Below are 24,338 nucleotides of genomic sequence, written 5' to 3' on the forward strand. Positions count from 1 at the left end.
AACTGCTGCTGGCGAACAGGAGCGGTGAAGAAGCAGCCGGAGCGACAGACTGCGGGGCTAAGTTTGTCCGCGCCGGCTCACTATCACGAATCGACGGGGGTTTTGTTTCATTGATGAACGACAACCGTCCGTGTTCGTCTAAACAATTTTCCACCCAAAGCGGAGGCGGTGGAAGCGGTGGAGCACCTTCGTGACTGTTTGGACAATAGAGACACAGATAAAAACAGAGAGGGAGGGAGAGAGGGAGTGTGCGACGGACTCCAACGTTGACACTTGGCTGTCATGGTTGGCACAGTAGCTACTTGTTGAACAGGCTGTGTGCACACATACACAACACTGGAGCCTGTGTGGGCAGCGGGCTGGGAACAGGTAGGTTATCAAACAATGACTCTTTGGACTGAATGAATGTTTGTCTGGGTGTTAGTTTTACTTTTATCGACAAACAAGTGGCCCACAGGTTTTAACGTGCAGGCTCCTGTTTTTGTTACCAGCAGCACTGCTCGTGTTAGCTTAGGTTGCTGTGAGAGAAAAAACCTGCTAGTTTCACCTCTGTAGGATATGTTCGTACATTAGTTGAGTTTTGTTTTTGTTTGTTTTTTGTTTTTTTTATGAGTTAAGACTGAGATAAACCACAGAACTGTTTTAAAGACACAAATGTCTGTCAAATGTCTCGTTGTGTAGCTTGGGGGTTCCCTTGTACATTTAAAGGGGCAACTTGTAGCTCTGAAGAAGTTCAAACTCAGAATTGTAACATTTCACTGTATAAATGCCTCAGACATATTTTTATTTATCCATAACTGAATGATTAAGCTCATCTCAGAGGAAAATAAGCTCCCAGTAACACTGTTTGGAGCTAGAAAGGTGGCAGGGTCCGCCAATTATAAACAAATTGAAAGAGTATGAATTTGTGTTGTCCTTTAAGGTCAGTTTGTTTATTCAGACTTGAAAACAATGGAGATTGTTTTAAGTCCCATTTCATTGACCCCCTCTCCCTCCTCCTCAGGGTCATCTCTATCACCATGAGGCAGTGACAGAACAGGGACTGTGATGGCAGAGCTGGAAATTGACCAGACCAACCTTCCCCGTGTCCAAGAAGGTAAGCACACACTCTCACAGTAACCCAGCTCCTGCATCTGTCGACAGCTGAGTGTGGAAAATGCGAGCAAAATGTAACATGGGTCATGGTCCGTCCTGGAGTAAAGTTGTTTATGTGGAACCTCCCCACCCTCGCTGGGGAGGTCAGAGTCAGAGGCTGACATGGAGCCATGAAGGACGAAGTTTCGATTCAAGTACAGCACAGCGAATACTGAGGACAGACTTGTCTACCCATCTCCTGCGTCCTTCAGAGAATGAGACATATGACAACTTCCCATAGTCTGTTTTTGGCCTTATGAATAACTGGCTGTGGCACCAAATGTCAGCTTTTTTCAGTATTTTTGTGTCTGTGCTTTATTTCTGTGGCTGCAATACTCAGTGAAGTAGCTTGCTGTATGTTTTGACTACATACAGGATACAGGTTCAGAAATACAGCTGCATAGAGATGGATGTGATCATAGGCAAGTCTGGTGTGCTGGTTGCAGATAAGAGTTAGGAAAGGAATGAGATAGCTCTTTGTGATATGTGATTTCTGAGGAAGAAAGTGCTGTCATTTGAGATGAAGACTTGTACTGCAACTCAAGTTAAATCCCTTGATGTTGAAACACGCTGATGTGCAAAGCAATGAAGGGTGGGTCATGTTTATGAAGGGTTCCTAAATTGATTGGAAAAACTTTAGAGCTGTACAATATGGTCAAAAAATCATATTGTTATTGCAATATATGTTTAATGGTTATTGTTAATGATATATTTTGCATTGCAATTTTCATTTTCACTAAAAGTACTAAATCATGATGAAGTGACATTTGTTATTCAAACTCAAAGCCATCTTTTTTTAATATATATTTGAACAAAGCAATTACGAGGCATTTTTGGTCTCTGGTCTATAGACTTTACGTGCTAATTGACTGTCAAACATTTGTAGACATTTAGATACTGAAAAATAAAATGCTGAAGTCAGAATTCAAATACATTTAGCACAGGAAAATTTCACATGCTCAGCTACAGAATGTGTTATTGACATACTAATGCAGCTCTTGGAAATAAAATTGTTTGTGTCTTCGTCCATGAGAGTATTTAAACATTCACAGGTAAGGAATGTCTAAGCTGTGGCCTGGGTGTAGACCGTTGACTCAGTCTTTGGCATGTCCACACTAATGAATGAGATGGAAATAGGTCTGCATGTCTTTTATCAAGGGAGATAATTCAGCACTCCACTCTTGTTTCCGTACACAAAGGGCACACTGTGCAGCTTTGCATTTTCATGCTTTATCGAGCAGGGGCCAGTGCACAAACAAAGCTGGTAATGGCAGCGATAAACTGCTCATCGAGACAATAGCAGCATGTAAATCAGATGTCTGGTGGTCAGTGTAATTTTTTCCACTCATCGTCCACTTTCACCAGACAGATTTCTCAAGCTGCGCTGTTGTCTTTCTCCTTTGCACTCTGGCTTTTTGCTTAATGTCCCATTGTGGGTGTTTACGCTTCAATTTCCCCAAGAGCCGTAGATCCTCGTGTCCCACTTCTCCTTAATTTCCCCCTCCATCTGTGACTCTCTGCCAAGTCAACTTTCTTTGTTTTCACTGCCCCCTTATCAGTTCCTGTTTTGTCCGTCCTCTTGCTGTTCCTGATATAGCCTGATGTGCAGAGGGAATGCAGCTCCCAGAGGAATTCCCCCTCCTCCCCCCCAGTTCCTCATTTCACTCTCCCCAACTGACCTAGAGTCCCATTACCCCTCACCTCTCTTTGTTCAAGTTGGTCTAGTTCATGAGCTGGCTGGCACAAATTCACCTAGTTTATAACAGAGCAAAGAGAGCCGTGGGATGGACGGACAGACACTTCATGGTGAAATTTTGTGCTAAAAAACAGCCAGCAGGGGAAGAGAAAAGACCAGGGAAAAGGAAAGAGAGAGTGAGAGAGGGAGGGAGACAGTTAGTGGGCGGTCGGTGGGGGATTTTGGCTGAAAATAGAACCCTTGTCATTTTCTCCTTTTGCCAGTTTCTTTGTTTGGCAGGCACTTGCTGCAACTGCTGCTATCCAAGAGGCTGCGAAGATGAAAGGGAAACATCTCCGTCGGTGTTTGATCGGCTGCTCCCTCACGCTGGATGCCTGAGATGATCTGCAGAATTTCATTTTAGATGACTGGCTGTCAGTTCTCTGATGTTGGAGGGAGTTTTTCAGCTTTTTGACTAAAAAAAGAAAGTGAACACTTTCACCTATGAGATTTAGTTACATCAGCAAAAAGGAAAAAATTGCTACACATATCATTTTTCTATTTTTGGCCACCAGTAATGTGGAATATTTGTAAGGGAGAAGAGGCATCATTATAGAAACTAATTCACAGTGTTTTGACTGTATCCATATCTCCTGCAGTCTTGATGTAGAGACAGTCTGCACACACTGTTTTGGAGCATACTTGGCCATACAGTGGGTGGCTGCTGATATTTTTAAATCTTACCGACTTGTTCTTCTCGCTTTTCTAAGCCCTCAGTCGATCTTAGCCTCCGGTGTTCAAAATGCCACAGCCAATTTCTGTCGTCTCCAGGATCTTTTATTTACTATCCTCTTAGGACACAGACACGGCCTGACGGGGTCCTTTCAGTGGCCTTATTAAGAAGCTTACAGAAGGAGTCTGTGCACGATTTTCAAAACGCACTCAGCCTGGACTCGCCTGTCCCTCTAAACCTGTTTAGCAGCCATAATAACACAGTCTCCTTGTCCCTCCCCTAGAGGGGTAATGTGACCGTAGTTTAAAGAGGTCTGGAAAAACAAGTTAACCCACAATGCAGACACACCCACACATACACGCTTGTACACTTGTATAGACTAGACTGTCATTCTCCTCCATTTTTACATCTTTCTTTCCTTCTGCTTTCTGAGTTGGACTTTAGAGTTAAGTCATGTTTTGAGCTGTCAAATTGTCCTGTTGGATTAAAACCAGGCCTTTACTTAATCCCTCCTCACTGACAGGCTGGACACATACGGGCAGGTTGGAGATCCAGTTAGCGGATAGTCTGTTAAGCTCCACGACAGGTGTAAGTGGTCATGCATGTCTGCCTTGGTATGGGTTAAGTCTCAGTGTGGACTTCTGTGGTCATTTATGGTGTAAACAGACCCTTTTGATGGCTTAGCGCTGTCTGAGTATTTTTTATGAACTTTGACTGTCAGGCTGAAACATACCCAGGGACTTAATCTCTGCAGGAAAGTCCCCCCAAGTTTTATGATTTAGTTTGACTAAATTTGACCACAGTAAAGTTTAGAGAAGACTCTTTCTCCCACTTCCCTATTTACAGAACTGGACAAAGAGGAGACATCCTCGCTTTGACTGGTTATATAAACCCAGAAACAATTGTGAAAATGTTGAAATTTAACAATGCATTGTCAGAGCACACTCTAATAGTTTGGGTAAGATGCAGCCACAGTGAAGAGGATTTTGTCCATTAAGAACAGTATGATTGTGAAAGCAGAAGGATACAAAGAAATGCATGTGCCTCCAAGAGAAAAATGAATCAAGACAGGCAACACCAAGAAGCTTTCTTAAAGTTTGAATGCTTGATGTGTTCAGTTTGCCACACAGATGGTCACAGCCATGCTATAGACTGTGGGGTGGACATGGCACTCATATGGTACAGGGAATCTCAAGACCTTGCATCCATTGTTGTCATGCAGAGTACTTATTTGGCACTACTGAGAAAATGGTGGTGGGTAAAGTCGTGTTCGAGCTGAAGCGCAAGAGAATGCTTGAAACGAGAGTTTAGTGTGGTGGCTTTGATGGAGGATGTCAGTCAAACTCTGACTATGTTTTGTGCAGTTAACCACAAGCTTGAGAGTGAATAAAAAAAGGATTCAACATGACCACTATCTTTGTTGTTATTTGACAACCCCTAATACATAAAACTATTTGTACAGTGGTTAGTATATCACTTTTGATGTTACAGCCATATGAAATGTATCTTGGTGGAGTTTAAACAGGTCATTATAAACAGCATAACACATGGTGTTTATGTGTGCACACTCGGCTCATAAACTGAGTACTTGAGTGTCTAAGCATTAAGCGCAGGGTTGTAAATGTCTCCCCAGGCATGGCCCAGTGGCTCAGTTGAAGGATTAGTAGTAGACAGGTGTTTTTAATTGGCCCTGCCTCTGGCTCAGGCTGGAGGCTTTTCCATCAGCAGTGATCTTAATCCCTTCTTAAACACTGTCTTCTGTCCTTCTCTTGCCATTTGAAGGCTCCATTGAAGGAAAAGACAGCCATTCTTGGTTCCCTGATAACAATCTGTGAGATGGCAAAGTGGTTTTGGCTGCTCACAGTGAGCCGTGTGCTTGCAAAGATGGAGGAAATCGAGAAAACAGCTGGGCCACAGTGCTGCTGTCTGTCTGTGTTTATTTTCTCTTCAGTAACTTTGAGTTTGTTTGACAGACTTAAAAACACACATGGGCTGCAGCTCATGGAGCCTTTAGTGGCCCACTAAGCACTAATGTAAACACTTGGCATGTTTATAGATGAGAATAACAGTTCACAAATGCTAAAACTATAAGACCAATGCACAGATCATAGAGTTTTTCAATCTGTGGGTATTCACAACCTTATGATTGAAGTTTTAAATTATATCCAGATCAAAACGGAGTGTTTAACTGTCTCTATTGTTGACTCTTGAGTCTTTGTTTGAGTTCACATATTTGGAAATACTTTCTTTGTATAACTGTGTCTGAAGTTTTTTGTCTCTTTATAAGGGTCCCTGTCCTGTCAGCCTTGTGAAAACAAAGGATGAGGATAGACGGTGTTAATGGCATGAAATGTATATGTTTTAGGAGCTAATTCAGCAGTAGGATGCCGGACTTTGGGATCTCCGGATAGGGAAGGCTTAGTCCTCCTCGTAGTGACCGGATATTGAGAACCAGAGAGAGTTGGTGTACAGACAGCTCTCAGCTCAAGCCTTTGGATTTACTACAGCCGTACAGATTCGACTTTTAAACACATTTGTACAGTGTACACAGCCTCGCCAACAAAAATGGTGCCAGGTGATGTTTCTTAAACTTTGCATCTTCATTTGGTAGTCATAGTAAGCACATTAGTGTAACAAAAAACATGCATCTGCCTCTTTCAACAGCAGTTTTAAAGATTCTGTTTTGTACTGATGTGTATATATACATTTTGCATGCATGTGCATACTATGGGTGGGACAAAATAAATGAAAATTGGATTATTGATACACTGATGCCAAATACTGATATTTTTATCAAAGCAGATCAACAAATTACGCTCCCAATTTGACCCACGGGAGCCGCTACTTCATGACTCCTCGTGGTGTAAACTTCTTTAAAAGTATATGTAGTCTTAATACCTACATGCACTTACACTGACACTCACAAATACACCCAAATAGAGTTGGTCACATTGTTGCTTTTGTTCAAATGAGACAAACACCAGTAGCCTGCAAGGCTTTTATGAGAGCCTTTTTATGTTTTGAAAAAAAGGAATTTCATGCCAGAGTGGTTGATGGTTTCTTTTTTTACTAAAGTTTTGAGGGAGACTCCGCCCCCATCTATTTCAAATAAACAGTGTTCATGACACATGGTACTTGTATCCAGTTGTTTTCCTTTAGACAAAGTGCTGCTGAATCAAAAGCTCCACATTACTGACTCCTTTCAATCCACCCAAAGGCTTAAATGTTCATTGGTTGTTGTCATTTTCCTGTTGTTTTATGTAATCATCCAAGTGAGAGAACTGCTCACTTGATTAAAATACCTTAAACCCCTTCATCCATTCATTTTCAATGCTGTGTTCATAGCTTTTGTTTGATGCTGAACAGTTGCTTTCCTCTGGTTTTTTCAGTACGCCAGTGTTTTGCAGTGCTGGAGGATGGAGTGTTGGCACACAACCTGCAGGAACAGGAGAGTAAGTACAATGTCAAGCTGCACAGCTGCACACTTCAAACATGTAGTCATTTATATTTTGAGGGCTGCTTTCCAGTCTGTCTCAGTGAATCATCGCTTCTGCATTGTGAGGGTTCATCCTTAGTTATACCTTCAAAGAATTTAGCCAAGGATTTTTCTCACAGATGGTAAGCACAAATACATTTTTTAAAACAAAACATATTTTAGTAAAATGCAGTATTGATCTCATGGTTGACCAAGGCAGACCGGGAACAACAAGTACTTACTTTTGGTTAGCTTTTCTCTCTAAGTGGTGTTGTGGTTCGTCTCTTCAACTTTAATTGTAAACACAAAAGTAAAAATAAATTGGCACATAAATTGGTGTCTGTTTTTAGGTTTCCTCATAAAGTCACTTAAGGTCAGACACGCCACAGATCCTGTTTCGAACAAACAACATAGCAGTCAGAAAATTTGCAAAAATCAACAAATTTAGATAAGAAGTATTATAGTAATTATTAATTAATGGCTTTTTATTGCAACACATTGACACTGTCTTATGATCTGCCTTTTTCTTTGCCTTGCCCTCATAGTTGAGCAATACTATACCACCAACATCCAGAAGAACCAGCTAGTGCAGAATGACATTCGTGTAGCCAAAAGGCTGCAGGATGAAGAAGACGAGCAGTTGGCCCAGCAGAGTGACCTCCTCAGACAGGCCTCCAGACAACTGTAGGTGACCCCTCACACAGCCCACACTGCTACACTATTCAGATATCACTGGATGTCCTTGTGTCCTGCATGTGTCATTGCTTTATGATGTTTCAGTAGTTGTATCAGTAAATCAAAATTGAAGAAGTATTTTTCTTCCCCGTCTGTCCTTCAGAGAGGAAGAAGACTTTGAGTATGCCCGAGTAATTCAAGATCAAATCCTGCGTCGTGCTGAGGAGGCTCAGAGGAGGGAGCTGGATGATGAGGTGAGCACAATCTGATTTAATTGTCTGCATCTAGTTAACACTCCTCTTATAAATGCATTTAGATCTAGTGGTATTTTAAAGAAGGAGGATTCACTTTAATTATGGGGATGGATTCAGTCTTCAGTGTTTTTGATTTGGATATCTGCATCTGCCAATGCCTGCGTGAAACTTACTTTAGATTAACTAATTTCTTCTTGCCACATCAATCAAATGGTAGCTGCTTTGGTTTGGGTGAAATGGGGCAGGTGAGTACTCCTATTAACCTTTAACATTAGCCACATTTAACAGTCAAAAGATTGTCAAGTCTTCTTTCTGCCTAACAGAACTGACTATGCAGACATGCACTGAGCCACCTGCACCTTTTTTTTCGATGTGGATTCAGCTTATTTTTACAATTTAATTTCTAGTTTAAAAAATATTTTAAAAAAATTTAAAAACGCTCATCACCAAAGTGTCATCAAAAATGATGAAGAAAAGCAGCAAATCCTCACATTTAAGAAGCAGAAACAAACAAATGTTGGACATTGTTATTTGTAAAATGACTGAAAGGATTAATTCATTATCAAAACCATTTGGAATTCATTTTCCCTCGGTTGTTAATTCACTACTTGCAGCAGCTGTAATGGAGAGAAACTCTTGCCCGGCCATAACAGAGACACTTGCACTAAGCAGTGAGCCTCAGTTCAGTCCATCAGATAATATCATTGATGAAAAAAGAACAAATCTTAGCAAAGCAACAGGTGCCTACATTGATATAGAGAATATTGTGGATGATTAAGGCATTTCCCTTGAATGACTAATAAATGGAAACAAGGTTGAAAATCAGTGTTCTTTTACCAGTCACTTATTGTGATGCTTTTATATCAAAACCTCTTGGTGTTGTTGAGCTTAGCTTGAAACCATTTGCTGTTCCCTAAGTAGACAGAAACGTGACAGCAAAGTTTGTAAAGCAAAGTATTTTGAGGGATTTGCTTTTGAAAGAGGAACAACTCTTTTGCTGTGTGTATCAAGTTGCTGGCTGCGAACAGAGCAAGTGACTTCCCTGTATGGACAAGTTCAACTGGCACAATGCAGTGATAAAACAGAAATCTGGTACTAAAGTAAATGATACTAAGATTTATAGTATCAAACACTCACTCCCTGTTGGCTGTTTAAAGCTGGTAGTTTCCACACTCACAAACTGAGTGGCTGTGGTCATCTTGAATTCATGGTCCTTTCAATTGATAGTTAGTATTAGTTCATCAAAATGCCCATTAAAAACTATCCAGTTTGAGAAACAATAGAATGTGTTAGAGGATAACACTGTAATGAATTATTTGTCTTAGTAAATATATAAGTCTGTACACTTAGTTGGGCTACAGAAGCTACAATTACAAACTAAACGTCTGATCTGTACAGCAGCAGAGTTGTAGCACAGAGAAGAAGAGGTCAGATTTCACTTATCATGTGAGTTGACTGACTCAGGAAGGAAGGGGCCAAAGGCAAAAGCACATATTTGGCAATATTTCGATAAAAGACTAATTTCTAATTGGGAACATGATATCGTTAATGAGGGATAAGGGGCTGGTTACCTCAATGAGAAGTTTGAGGTGTGCAGCCTGCCGCTCTTCATCTAACAGCCCACTGTGGCTGCTGCTTCTTCTTCTTCTTCTATTTCTCCCAGAGACTGGGTAACGCTACTCCCTGCATTATCTTAAACTTTTCTGCTGTGAACAAATGCAGAAATTGACAACTGGCCTATTTTTGTAGACGCATTTCTGATAAACAGTAGTAAAATATCTGTATGGTGTAAATGGTAAGACTTGTTTTATGTCACAGCAGCATCCCCAGTGGAAAAATCTGAAAATAGCATTTAGCGAAGGTAGATTCGTGACCAATCATCCCGAATTCCACATCAGTGTGAGTAGAAAAAAACAGGCATGATCTACGAGGACAACCATAGCAGTTGTCACAAACTTAAAATAGCACCACTGTTATCCTTCAAGATTAGCACATTCAGCACAGGGACTCAGAGTTATACAGCACTTGGGACATACCTGTATATCTTTTAATTATCTGCCTGTTACCAGGAGGTCAGGGAGTATCATATGGTTCACTTTGCCCTCTCTTAGGACTTAGTGAGTCCTTAATGAATGGCGGTTGCAGTAAAGTGCTGTTCTGGGCCTCTGAAGAATCCATTGTGCTAGAAGAGGGCCGTATGAGCAAAGTCAGCTGTTCAACAGAGACACAAGCTGTCAGCTACCCATCTGGAAGATTACTCAAGCAATTTCTATGGTGGTTGGTTCCAGACATGGACCATCAACCTCTTTATACAGAATCCACTCATGTGGGCACAACTGGATCTGCACACTCAACATGTGTAAAAACTGTACAGTTTGAGGAAGAAGCAGGTTATGTAAAAACATTATCTAAGTATAGTGTTTGATAAAGACATTTGGCTTCATTCGGAAAGATGGCCCTTGCATAAAACTGGGCTGTCTATGCAGTAGACAAATGCCAATATTTTTTGAATTGGTGCTACATAATCAGAGAAAAAGGGTATTGGTGTTCCCTTTTGCTCTAAATGTAGAAAACCTACAACAACCAGAATGCACTCGGCCACACCAGTTTGGTTCTGGCCCTGGCCCATCATCTGTCTGTTTTCAAGCAGGCAAACAGTATCAGCTCTGGTTCACAAACCTTCTCTATTGTAGCTTAACACTATGCTACAATATGTATTTGAAAACATTACAGAATCTCGGATCGTAGTCTGTCAGCATGCCTCGTTTTTGACAGTGTGATTAAAGTTTGGTAAGACGGAGGTATTTTGCTAGCCATAGATTTGGGAGCTTTGTTTGCAGGCAATATGAAGAGAAATAGGTTTCCCTTTAAAGTCCCCCTGTGCCTCAGAACAATCATACAGCGCATAAAGCGTGGCTGTAGACTTTTTTTTTTTTTCTTGATTCAGTTGTAGACAACATGAGTTTAAATTTTCGCCATCTGATTTAAATAAAAATGTTACCTATTAGTATGTAGATAATGTTTTGACATTTATGTTTCTATTTCCCTTCTTTTTGAATTCAAAAAGAATTAAGCTTGCAACCCAAGCAGGACGAGGCAACCAGATGGTTCCCATCAATCACTCCCTTGTTGTTCCAATGTTCAGGCCCTACCCCTCAAAAACTTTGTTTTTATGTCTGTGCATTTTTACAGCATTTCTGAACATTGGTTACTTTACAAAAGAGGGGCAACTCTGCCACGACACTCCCCAGCTGGTCCAGTGGAGCGGTCTGCGTCACAAAACCTGCTCCAGCATAACATTTTCCTTTACCCTGCAGTTTCCTTTTTAGAGGAGGCTGCCTTGGCCAGGCTTATAAAAGCTCCTTGTTTGGAGGATATGAGGTCAGTAAGGCTGTGAGGTTCATTCATCATTGGTAAGGGTTAGTGAATTGTAAAGCCTCATTTACCTACTGGGTTAAGTCATGCTAGGTTATGCAGCACGTTTCATGAGAATATATTTATTCCTGTGTGAATGTGATCATTTCTTTTATGTGTGTTGATGTTTGGATCAAATGATGACCTATTAACACTTCCGTTAGCTTACCTTCCTTAATGATTGGCTGATCAGAGGTGTTGATTAAATATTTGCCTCCCTGTAGATTGTGTCTTTAATTAAGGAACAGAAGGTGCCAGGCTGAGCTGTTTTAAATGCCAGATCCCTGTGGCACTCCACGCCTAACCTGCCATGGCAAGCTGTTAATTGTCTGCTGATGCTGGCAAAGTGGCTGACACACACGCCCTGATTGCAAAGAAAAGTAGCTGCATTAGCTTATCGCCTTGATTTATGTTGCAAATCTAGCCAACAGAGGCATATCTTCTGTTTCATAGAAATCAATGGTAGAATTTGCTGATCTGTACGGAACATTATTAGTTCTGGGATTTCCAAGAAACGTGACCCAGAGACATATTTGGGGGGGGGGGGGGGGGGGGGGGGGTCTCATTTAGAGAGAAGACAAGTTGAGCAGCTATGGTAAGAGCAGGCATTCCCCAGTGACAAGGTGTTAGTTCATGTGTAACAGTCCTGCTGACCTGCTTCTGTTGGAGTTTTTTCAGGTCTGGAGTGCAGGCTAAAGGAGATGAAAGGTTTGCTTGTCTCAGTCGGTCGACTAGTTTCCATTGAGTCAGCCTCAGCCCCACTTAAAATATTTTGTTTTGGCCGCCCAGAGCTGGCACTGGATGAAATAGTCAGCATTAAGATGTCATATCACCTCACATCGCACTAGATCAACCAACATGGCTCTGCATTTAGTGTAGCCTCCTCTGTAGATACGCCTTACATAGATAGATTAGATTCTCCTCTTGATGTAAACTTGGTCAACTCAAAACAGTCAATGCTGTGAGCTGAACATTAATAATATGTAGGGAGCATAGGGAGCAGTACAAGATTATTGTTTTCTCTGTAGTTTGTCGCACATTGTGGGAAGAAGATGGTACAAAAGCAAAACAATCCTGGTGCAGTGAAGGCAGTTGTTGTCCTGCTTCACTTTTTACAGTCTATGCTATGCTGCTCTCTAGTGGTTGAACACAGCTGAATATACATGGTGTCTTGAAGAAAATTCTAGTCATGCCAACTCATGATTGGGCAGGCGTGGAATAACCTGACTGTATAGTAGGTGGATTATATTTTGACATCTTGTAATGCTTTCATCTCAATAATTTCATTATAACCTTTGATGTGATGACTAAAATTAGCTCCATGATGGAAATAAGCCAGACTATGGCTTTTATTATTGGCAAAAAAAGGGGGTTAGGATCAAGGGTAGGGATAGTTTTTTGCAGTGCGTGCTGATAACTGATAACTAACTTCTCATGGCAGATGATACAAAGATGACTGATGATTTTACATTTTTTATTTTAAAAGAAGTCAGTAACCTGTGGTTTATGGTAAGGGTAAGAAAGGTTGTTTCCCCTCCTCTGATATCTTGCTGAAAATGATTGCAAATAGAAATCATGTTGTGTTCCTGTGAACTTGTAAAAAAACACGTCCACACAGGCGATGATATGTTTGGCACTTTAGTCGACACTGCTTGGCTGTACCCAGCTGCAGCAGTTTGATGTTGTGACAAGAGCGTGACAGCAACATGCAATGCTTGTTCTTCTTGTCTTCTCCCTCTTCCTTCTTTTTCGTGTCCATGGGCAGACCTCAAACCACTTTAAATGTTCTTACTGCCACCTACTGATTCAGAGTTTATAGGTGCTCACTTTTAAAGCCAATGAAAGCAATTTGGTTTAAGCTTTTCAGCTCTATTTATTGCTTTAATTTCATTATAGCTGATAAATGACAGACATTGTATACATTTACCATTATCAGGCCAATACATTGTTTAACTTGAAAGTTATCAGCCTACTTGTGTTTATTTACTTATTTGACAGACCAGCTTAATATCTCTGTAATCTTCCTTTAACCTTTACGTGTCTTTTTGGCTGTGTCTCCTCAGGAAATAGCTAAACAAATGCAGGAAGAGGAGGCAGAGAGAATCAGAAGGAGGAGCAGACAGCAGCTGTGCCACAATGAAGGTACAGTTTTGCCATTTTGTTTAGTTTGTTTAAGTGGTAAACATAGACAACAATCCTAAAATACTGCCAAATAGTTTTACAGAAAAAATATTATAGTATTTAGGAATTTGGCATTCTGAACAAAATGTATATTTTTGTTTAAGTTTATTTAAGTTTATTTTTGAGAGGCATATATTTTTTACCTACGACAAAACCCAGGACATCCTTGGCTTCTCTCTAACCAAACTCTGATACTGCTAGCTATTGTTATATTTAAATCCATTGTCACATATGTTACTAAAGCATGAATAAGCATACCCTTCATAGCTCTTGCACAGTATTGTTATCACCATGTGTTGTTATTCATCTGAATCATTTGCACTCATATAAAATGTATTTTATATTGTCTTTAACCCATGACGGTTAATTTGTATTTCAGTATATAAACATAGTGGAATCCCTCAGCTGTGCCTAAAACATTAATGTAAAATGTGTAACAAGTGTATCGTGGAATTTTTTAATGCCGTGTTACCTCATCATTAACTGCACTTGTCTAATAGTACCTGCTAACAGCCTCACCCATCCTCCCTGCTTTTGTGTTTGCATGTTTGGCTTAACTAAAGGCAGCGCCAGCGATCCTTCACTGCTATCCCCACACCAGCATACATTCAGCAGCCATCACAGAGGAGAGGAGCAGTACTCATCCACCACCACCAGGTGGCAATGTTCTACTTCTCATGACAATTCATACTTAACTGAGCCTCAGGCGAACTCCCCCAGGGGGGTAACGGCTCAGAGAAACAGAAATTCATGGTCAAATCAAGGACACCGAGATTCCTTTAGGGAAATCAGTTTATTGAGAGAGCCTTTGAATGAGGATTCAGAGGACTCGGACACAGCTTTCTCTGAACAGCTCTCTGTTCTGTCCCAGAGAATGAATGATGGAGTCAACACAGCACCTCCTCGACGGCGGGTATCTATACAACATCCGTCACAAGAGAGAAAGTACAGAAGTCTTTGCTCTCGCAACAGCTTTACAGATGAGCAGAGAGTTTGGGAGGAGGAGGGAGGAGAGCGTGGTGAGGACTATAATTATGAAAATGGTGACCTAGAGAAAAGAAGGTGCAGGGTCTGGGACTGGGAAAGGAACCAGAGAGATGAGTATGAGGGTTCGCATAGGAGCAGAGATCAGGATAGACAAAGGCAATGTCGTCGCAGTGAATCTGTCCAGCTACATGACAGGAGTAGACACAGCAACAAAGATCTGGTTAGAACTTGGAGCTATAACGACAACCCTGACAAACACGTACATTTTCGGGAAGACACCAGTAGCTCTAACAGGCAGCGCAGTGAAGGCAGCAATGTCTGGGACATGCTAGGCCAGATCCTCATGGAGAGGGGTGTGCCTGTGAGGTTCGGCAGCAATGGGGCGCCACTGCAAATATGTCCCCGAAGCAGAGACAGCCAGGGGCTTCACGGGAGTGAGGCCTCCTGTGGTGACTCCCAACCACATCAGAGAGCCTTCCAGAGAGCTGCTACCACCAGGCACAGTTTCCATGGAGATATCAGGGAGAGGAGGAGATTGTCATACCGAGAGAACAGTGGGAGAGATCACAGAGAAGACCGAGACAGGCACCATAATATTGTGGAGCCTGATGAAGAGGTTTATGAGATTAGTAGTAGAGACTCATATCTTGCTAACAGAGAAAGGGGAGGCAGTGGAAGGTGGAGAGAGCACAGACCCACTTACGATCACGAAGAGGAAAGAAATGTAAATGTTCGCAGGGTCAAGAGGACAACGAGCGAACGCAGGCATTGGCACCAAACTATAGAAGAAAGGTTAAGCTCAGAGGAGGAGCAGGAGGTGGAGAGGAGAAGAGAGCAGCCCCGCCGAAGAGCCCCACAGCGTAGCCAAAGCCTCAGCAGCAGCAGGGTTTCAACCAGGGATAGGTCAAGGCACATGGCAGCAGGTAACCCCCAGAACTGCAGCCAACTCCTGTCTGCAAAGTGAGAGCTTCCAAAGCTGTGTGTGCATTTGCTCCTCTTATCTTCCCTCAATCATCTCCTAATCTGGACAAAGTTGGGTTTTAGTGGTGACTGAAGTGTGGACATTTTCCTTTTCCAATCTATAATTCAAGTGGTCCTGGTATAAAATCAATGTGTGCTTTGGTTTCATTCTCATCTTCATCTTCATCATTATTCTTTCAGCTTTGATGTAGTGAGAGTATATGTTCTATGGAGTCCCATTTGGAACAATATTAGCAAAGCTTTACATACTGCTTCCTCTCATCTCTCTGTGTGATTCAGATGTCCTCACTGTTTGGTTTTTTTCAGCATCTGTTCTAGTGAACTTTTGTGATCTCTCTGAACACATCTCTTACGTGGTTAATGTTCTTACCCCTCCTTTGTGTTTTGTCATTACCATCATCTTCTTTCTCGTCGTATTTGACACTGTCATATGACACTGTCATATTTCACTGTCAGGAGCGTCACTGCAACCAGAGCTTGACGGGGCAAGCCTGGACCTGGGGATGCTGCAGCAGGTCCTACAGGACGAAGAGCTGGCTCGTAAGCTGCAGGAGGAAGAGGAAACGCTGTTGAGGAGGGTAAGCACTCCTAGAGATTAAAATCACAATCTTTGTACTTTCGCCTTGCCACCTAAATCAGATGCTCAGTTTCTCTTTTGATTCCTTTTGTTTCAAACTTAAACCCTTGTTTTCATTAAACTCCCAGCCCTCTCCATGCAGCACTTACCCAGAGGGAGACTTTAGAGTTGCACAAGTGGCGCAGGATCAGGTACAATTATGAACTGAATTTAATTTCATCACCCATGTATCTCATGGTTAATATCCACCTGTGGAATGAACTGTTGTTGTGTTTTTGTTTTAGGAAATTGCTCATTTTATGCAGAAGCAGGAAATTAAGACAAAGCGTCGATCTCGTGAGCTAGAAGGGCCGGCATCGTGGCGCGAACACAGAGCGATGATCAGCCATCATGACCGTCGAGCTGCACGAGACAAACCGGTAAATGTCTTCAGCATCCAGAGAAGCGACATGTGCTTGTAATGCATGTCTTTTTATTTTGTGATCAACTTTTTATTGAACTTTTTGTCACATGGTACACAAATTCAGAGTACCATGCATACAAACAGCATGTGACACTAAGCTATATACAAGCCATTACAAAAAACAACATAATGCTTGTCTTTTGAAAGATCCCATAACTCTTTGTTTACTCTCCGTAAATATTAAATAGTTGACTTATGAGTACTTTTTATCATGTTTTTATTATGTTGGCTCTATTGTCACTGTTGTTGTATAACATGATTGTTTTGAATGAAATAAGTCAGACTTCTTTGTCCTCTGAAAGGTCCAACGGGAAAGGCTTGACTCAGAGGGCCTTCCTTCCCCAACTGAGGACTGCTCCCCAGAGATCCAGACACCCAGCCCCCCCTGCACAATACTGTAACTGTCTCCACAAGATGACACATAACACTAACTAATGTTTCTATTGTGACTCTTTAACCTTCTTTAAATGACTCACAACTATGTTTACAGACAAACCCAGCAGATCAGAAACATTGCGGAAGAGCTTGACCCGACCTTCCAGGCCAGGAGACAGGGCACAGACAGCGTCAGAGTTGGACAAACAGGTACTTTAAACAGGAAGAGTAGTTTACATAATTAAATTTCTACTACAATAGCTGACACTTGTATTGTTTTTCCTTCAATATAGGTCCAACCGGTCAGTCACCTCCCATTCCACATTCTGGCTTACATGACTTTGTAGAGGAGCCTACTTTCATCCCACCCACAAAACGTCCAACTGAAAAATCAGGGCGCACTAAACCCAAAGAGAAAAAGGAAAACTGCAAGCAACAGTAACTTTCATTGCTGTTGGATGCATATGTATTTCATAACACTAAACATGGGTTCAGCTTCAGAGCTCTGATGAAGAACCACCATCTACCAGCCACCCCTGCGAGCACTTTAGACCAGTAAAAACAAACAGAAAGAATTGAGAGAAGTGACACTTAACTGAATAATGACTACACTTTGGACTCTGCCTTTATCAGTTTCAAAGGGAAAATCAAGATTTATTGAAATATTGTTTGAATTCTTCAGTGTTAATGAGTGTTTAATTTAAACAGTATACCATTTTTTATTTTTATTTTTTAGTTGTAGCTTTTATTTGTTTTTATCTAGTTAAGCAGTATACCATTAGCCTCCAAAACGTCAAATGACAAAAACAAGATGTCACTGTGATGACCCTTGACCTGGCGTAACATGGTTTCCGGAAGAGCTACTTAAAGACATCCACTTTTGGAGTGTTTACCAACTTTTTGTAAAAGCAGGTTGGCAGGACACCAGCCTTTTTTTACAATGACAATCAAATTAACTTTTATAACCCTTATTAGATGGAAATCCCATTTTCTAGAAAAAAACATCAAGCTTTGTAATATCAAGATGTAAATATATCCTCTTGAAACGAGGTAAGTAAGTAATCAAAACTCAAAGGTCCACTTACTAGTTTTCGAGGTTCAACTGCATCTCAGGTCAATAATGATCTTCTGTATCCGATGTGATATAAACGACTAAGACAGGGGTTAGGTCTTCCCCTATGTATGGGCACTTGTTAGCATGTGACCAAAAAGCTTAGATTATTTGGTACATATTCAACTCATATTTTTGTATATTTTGACTGGTATGTTTCCAGAGGCAATTACGATTCATTATACTGAACTCTTACTCCAACAACAGATTTGGATTGATTTTTACGCTCACATAACTATTCGTTGGTCTCAGTTTTTGTCTTGTGTTTTGTTTGATTATATTGCTCCCAAGTTCAAAACACCCCTTTTGTTGTTGTTTGTTTTGTCTTCTACAAATGAAATACGCCACTGCTCAGGTGGACCACTATGAATGCAATTGTTCTGTATGAAAGTAGGAAAAAAATAAATAAAACAAATCCTTTTTTTATTGGCTCTTTTGAAAAGTCATTACAATACAGTACAAAGAAAACCGATATCATAAAAACAAAAGTCATCTATAAACATCAAAGGCAGAAGAATAAATTCACATAAACAAACCAGTGCTTCGGGTAACTGTTGACAGGTAAAATAAAGTGCTACAGTTCTCATGAAAATGTTAATGATCATACTTTGGTATCTCTGCTCAAGGCAGTACCTGAACTTTGTGGTCTTTTTAACAGACTTCTTGAGCTGTGACTCATACCAACTCACTGGTATAGTGACTATAGGTGTGGGCTAACATTTTCAACCTGAGCCCACACAGCACATGACTCAAATGTTCCATTTCAGAATAAAGATAGGCCTGCTACAGTTCATAAAAGACATGTTTTAAAAAAAAAAAAAAAAAAAAAAGTTCCACTTGGTCTCATCTTGCTGCCTACTACACTGTACTAAATGATATCCACAACAATAAGGAGTACAGGACTGAGTATAGGGGGGGTTTCCACATGACCCTCAAGCACCGTTGTCAAACAGCTGCTTTCTGTCATATTTTTTCCCAAGGTATTCATGTGATGCACTTAATAGGAATCTTGGCAATCCATTTAAACCACTTGAGTAATCAGGTTATCTGGATTTTATCCAAAGATTTTTCTCGGTGTACACACGGTTTGGCCGAGCTCTCAAGAGGCATGTCTCAACTTGAGATGAATGCTATTGAACCAGAACCAGAACCAGATCAGAACAACAGTGTAAATGGGCAGATTCTGTACTGTACTGTAGGCTCCCTTTAGCATAAAATGTTGTAGAATTAGCTTGTAACAAAAAGGGAAACTCCCTTCACTGGACTTTTTGACACCAATAAAGCAAGAGGAAAGTCCATGTAGTTCCTGGTAGTAGGGTGGAGGAGGTTATATACCACGCTCTCTTCAGTCTGTTTGTCAACTGACATTTACAGTAGTACACAAAGCTAGTGTCTCCTGTGCACTACTATTTTCACAATATGCAGTCTACAACCATAAACATTTAAATAATAAACCAAAACATACAAAAAAAGTAACAAATTATCCACTAATAAATCCTGTTTCACCATAAAAAGTCACGTATAAGACATCATTGTTCCAGATTGGTTGCAGCAACATAACCTGGTTATAAATATATAATTTCAGCAGTAAACACTAGTTGGCGAATTGGAGCCTGTGTAAAATGAAACCTATTTCAGGAGTCGTATGTGGGCTCGGCAATGGACACGGCTGAAACCTGACGTCAGACACAGCTGAACGCCCTCCCGCGCTTGCACTGTACATCCACACAGAGCCGCTTTACCGCTCAGACATGCAAATGTGCAGAGATATGAAACTCTCTCCCACTCATTCACGCACCACAGTATTATTTAACAGTGTATTGGCCAAAGTTCAGCTACTAAAAAACGGCAGAAGTTAAAAAGAAAAACAAATTTGTTTCCAGTGGCTTCTAAAGGCAATGATCTCGATCCATTAATTCAACCATATAATTCAAAACCTGTCAGATATTTTAGGACTACAGTATCTGTAAAGATTAATGCCAGGGAAAAACACAGCCTCCTTGATGGCTATAATTTACATGATGAATAGGCTGTTCTAAGTCCACTTTGTTTTTTCCCCTGTCAGAATTCCCCTTCCTCCCCTGTGTCTATTCACTGTATTATCAAGAGATTGCTAGAATTGTATCCTGGTAATTTCACAACACGATGCTACCACAGTAGCTTTGCTTATGTATATAAAAGAGGGTGGATAAAAGACAGCTGGGTGAACAAAGTGCTCCGTTTGTTGCACTTTGAGTTGAGTAAGGACATCCTCAAAACTTCACAAAGAAAGGCCCTATCGTATTCAGGAAATCCTCCACCGGTGTTTCAGTGTGATCATCCAATGAGCTGCTCGGAGGAATCCTTGGAGACGAGCGACTCCGAGCTGCTCCCCTGCTCTTGCTGGGCCTCGTGGAAACTGCACTCAATCGCAATTAATGTCTGAGGGTCATCTGAAGTAGCTAAACAAAGACAAATGAAATACTTTTTCAGAGTGTTTGGCTGATAAATTTTCTGTATAATCACCCATTGAGGTAACATGGTTAGGCTTATCTTTTTATGATTTGTGTGAAGTACAACAGTAATTACCTGTAGGGTTCCTGATTATCAGCTTTTTCGGGGTTTTGTCCTTTTTTCTTTTCTGGTGGATTTTCAGGGTCACAACAATGATCACGATGGTGAGGCCGAAGACGATAAGAGCTACGCTGGTGATCACGGATAAGACCAACGGCCATGCCTGTTCTGATGGACCTGATGCAAAATGGCAAGAAATTAATACTGGCCTACAGTTAAAATAAGAACACAGGTACATTATAGGAGCAGAATCATGTCCTACCAGGTTGTTTTGAAGGTTTAACCGTTACACACTGGATGTCAGAGGTTGCATTTCCCTTGGCCACCATCGTATCACCTGGATTGGGACACCTTTTGAGAAAGATAAAGCGATGACAACAGGACTTGAGTGATTTTTCTGGGTTTTTAGCGAAACAATGCTGATTTTAGAGCAGGGTAAATATATATATATATATATCTCACTTGGTACTCCAAGGTTTGCACTTCTGGTGAATTTGGTCGCTGAAAGTTCCTTCCGGACATGGTCTGCATGAACCTGTGCAGGAAAAATCATTCAGGTGAGTTTCAAGTCAATCTTACCTGTGAATCTAGAGTGTGTGTGTGTGTGTGTGTGTGTGTGTGTGTGTGTGTGTGTGTGTGTGTGTGTGTGTGTGTGTGTGTGTGTGTGTGTGTGTGTGTGTGTGTGTGTGTGTCTTTAGTTTACTTACGATTCTCTGTGGGTTCCTGACCTTTGTTACACTTCATAACACAGAAGTTACAGGAAGTATTACCACAGGTGAGTCCTTCTTTACAGCCACACTGTGTGTCAGTCGTGGTTGTGCATTCTTTCAGCAGGACTTGGGCACCTACTCATACAGAGAGGGAAAGAGAGTTGTAAAACGGTAATTTTACATATTTTCATGTGTAGTTCCATAATGAAAAAAAAAAAGTGCATTATTGTGACCAGTAGGATCACTGAACATACCGACACACTGGGTACATCTCAAACAAGTTTTGTGTAGAGGTTCCACTGTATATGTCTCTGGCTCACAAGGTTTACAAAGGTCCTGCGGCTTTGGACCACATTGACTGACCAGGCGGTTTCCTACAAACATACACAAAGAACAGACACGAGTAAATATACTGTAAATTCTGCCACATTATGACATCCGTTTCACTGAGATTATCTCTTTCCGTAAGGTAACAGGTATTCAGAGGCAATATGAGCTTCCTACTTAAAGCTTTAAAAGTTGAAATGCAGCACAGGAGAGCCTTCAGAAGATGTAAACTGTTTTGGTACTGTAGGGACATGTCGAGGTATAAGTCACAATTCCAAATGTTTTGAGTAATCACTACATCACCCAATCCCTGTCTCTCTGTTGTGGTATTAGCTGAGAAAACCACTGAAACTATAGTTGGTTACAGGCAGCCACCACGGAGGAACAGGGGCTGGAAAATCTGCAGCTGAAAGTGCATACAACTCAGGAAGCTTATTGCTCATATTAGATATTACTATTAACACAACTCTTGAGGTCTGAGGAAGGAAAAAAACAAACGTGAGTGTAACAGAGATCATGTGGGAACTGAACAGACTGGAACGTTCTCCATCCCTCCATTCACATAGAGACATACAGTGTTTCATTACAGGTCAGTTTCACACATTAAAGTGTGTTTCTTCCTTTTCGAAACCTGGCACTTACGTTACACACAATGCAGCTTAGCCAATGACTGACGGATTACACGCAGCTTCTCCTGGAGCAACAAAATGTTTTATATTTATCATTTTCACATACACACTAATAGAGTTATCCTTGCAGATCAGTGCTGTTGAGATACTTTCAGAACTGTTTGGACAGAGATAACACAGCATTTCAGCAAGAGTTTTGTCAACACACAAAAAAAAAAAGTATTACTTTATTACTTACCAGGATGACAGGCTTCACAGCAAACATTTTGTCCGTCTTGTTTCCATGTCATGCAGCCAATGGTACTTTGTCCAGGACGACACAAACAGACCTGCATGAGCAGGGAGACACCCAGCGCCCAAAGGATCACAGCCATACTGTTGTCAGCTTCCCAGCCTCAGGACAGATGTGAGGTAATCCGAATTCAAGAAAATATCCCAGGCACCTAAATTATTTTCAATTGTTCACCTTTTGTGTCTTTTCTAAATCTGAAGCTGTAGTCCTCAATACACAAGCACCCTTAATATTCTTCTTAAGTTAGAGCCACTCAACAGTAATGTCATGAAGTTGAAAAAATGAGTAATGTCATGTGAAGTAGTCTCTCTGTGCTGTGGCCTCTCAGTGCGCTCAACCTTACTCACCGCACAGCCAGCTGAGCATGCTTTTCATACTTAGGTTTTTTTTTCTTTCATTGGGGGCGTGACTAAGAGTGACTTCACTGACATCAGTCATATACAAATGACTAACATGGAAAATACCCTAACATAAACCCTACAAACTGTCGCTTTGAACTACAAAACCATAAATATAAAGTGTTTGCTAATAATATATATATATATTTTATTTTTTTTACAAAGATATAACTTATTTTTTATTCAGGGAGAAAGCAAACGCAGCAAGATTAGAAATACCAAAATGACAAGATGTAGGAGTTGTTTAACTGGCAAAATAAAATTTAAAAAAAGCATTAAGAACAAACAAACCCAATATTCAGCTCTTTCCTCTCTACCTAACTGCTGCTTTTGTGCCACCTCCATTAACTTTTTGTTTGCTTTGTTGTATCTATCACATCAAGGCCACTTTGAATTTACATTTAATTGATAACCAGAGAGTCTCGTGGAATTCACACAAGTGACTCTTACTAAGAAGTAGATCCTGTAGATATTAGATAACAGCATGGACTTGTTCAAACCTGTCTAGATGAAGGGACTTGAGAGAAAACAGTGTCTGCTTTGACCTTAATTCAAACTCACCACTTGCATGTTGGCATAAATCAAAGTTCAAGCCACGTCACCGGGGTGTGTCAGAAAAAAAAAATGCAATAAATGAGTGTTTTCTGGAGCTTATTGCTGAAAACAGCATTGCAGCGTTCTCCTGAACAACAGAAGTAGATGGGGACAAATGTAATGTGGAGGCCTGAGCTCTTCCATGAGTAAATCTTTTAAATTGAAAAAACCTCATATGTGTTGTTCATAGCAAAATTAAAAACCGGATTAAATAAATGATTTGTCTCTCTCCATTCACTATCGTACAAGGATTTTCTGGAGTAAGGTCCTATTGGGTGAACCTGTCTAGATTAAGGAACTGCAGTGAAAACAGCCTACTTTTACTTTAATTTAGTGTCACTAATGCATACCTGTAAAGTTTGAGCCATGACTCCTGGGTGTGTCAATGAAAAACTATTCTATGAATGAGTCTCTGTCATTAAAACCCTGTTAGCTGGGGTGATGCAGAGCATATAGCTTGTGGCTACCTTTCAATCAAAGCGGCAACGCCCCTAATTAATCATAACTAAACGTAATTTAAAGGAGTGAGTTAAATAAAAAATCCTCCCCTTAGTGTTGTCATGAAGCAATAAGTTGCGCATGGAAGGCAAAAAATAGTTGTTTTTTTTACTGGGCTGTAAACGTGTTCATTTTTGCTGTGAAGGCTCTTTTTTCGGTGGTTTGCGTGTTTGCTTCATTTCTCAGAACAGCAGTTTGGTGCTTGGTGCAAAATAGCCTTTTCAATTCAGTTTGCATTCTCTGGGCATCCACAGACTTGGATTATGTTGGACAGGCTGTAGGAGCCATATCATTTTTTTTTT

At 40.8% G+C, this 24,338-nt stretch overlaps 2 protein-coding genes across 3 annotated transcripts; one reads left to right on the plus strand and one right to left on the minus strand.

The window, feature by feature from the left end:
• Position 1: 1 nt before the first annotated feature.
• Positions 2–18,459, plus strand: ccdc187 (coiled-coil domain containing 187). 2 transcript variants are annotated; one of them, XM_030423219.1, is made up of 12 exons: positions 2–369; positions 1,004–1,096; positions 6,932–6,994; positions 7,563–7,701; positions 7,856–7,946; positions 13,424–13,502; positions 15,966–16,087; positions 16,215–16,277; positions 16,371–16,505; positions 16,852–16,946; positions 17,040–17,134; positions 17,218–18,459. In XM_030423219.1, exons 2-12 carry the CDS (start codon positions 1,048–1,050, stop codon positions 17,364–17,366), a joined length of 1,080 nt encoding a protein of 359 aa, XP_030279079.1. In that variant the 5' UTR covers positions 2–369; positions 1,004–1,047; the 3' UTR covers positions 17,367–18,459. The 2 variants fall into 2 exon arrangements, with proteins under 2 accessions (XP_030279079.1, XP_030279078.1); XM_030423218.1 differs by lacking the exons at positions 2–369; positions 1,004–1,096; positions 6,932–6,994; ... (1 more) ...; positions 7,856–7,946; positions 13,424–13,502 and adding an exon at positions 14,205–15,451.
• On the minus strand, positions 18,440–22,901 carry tnfrsf9a (tumor necrosis factor receptor superfamily, member 9a). Its single transcript, XM_030423220.1, has 7 exons — positions 22,493–22,901; positions 21,553–21,672; positions 21,296–21,433; positions 21,051–21,123; positions 20,851–20,939; positions 20,604–20,765; positions 18,440–20,476 (listed from the first exon to the last, which is right to left on the minus strand). The coding sequence occupies exons 1-7, from the start codon at positions 22,626–22,628 to the stop codon at positions 20,352–20,354; spliced, it is 843 nt and encodes a 280-aa protein (XP_030279080.1). The 5' UTR covers positions 22,629–22,901; the 3' UTR covers positions 18,440–20,351.
• Between the last annotated feature and the right edge of the window lie 1,437 nt (positions 22,902–24,338).

Source organism: Sparus aurata, chromosome 7, assembly GCF_900880675.1.
Source record: "Sparus aurata chromosome 7, fSpaAur1.1, whole genome shotgun sequence".
Classification (NCBI taxonomy): Eukaryota; Metazoa; Chordata; class Actinopteri; order Spariformes; family Sparidae; genus Sparus; species Sparus aurata.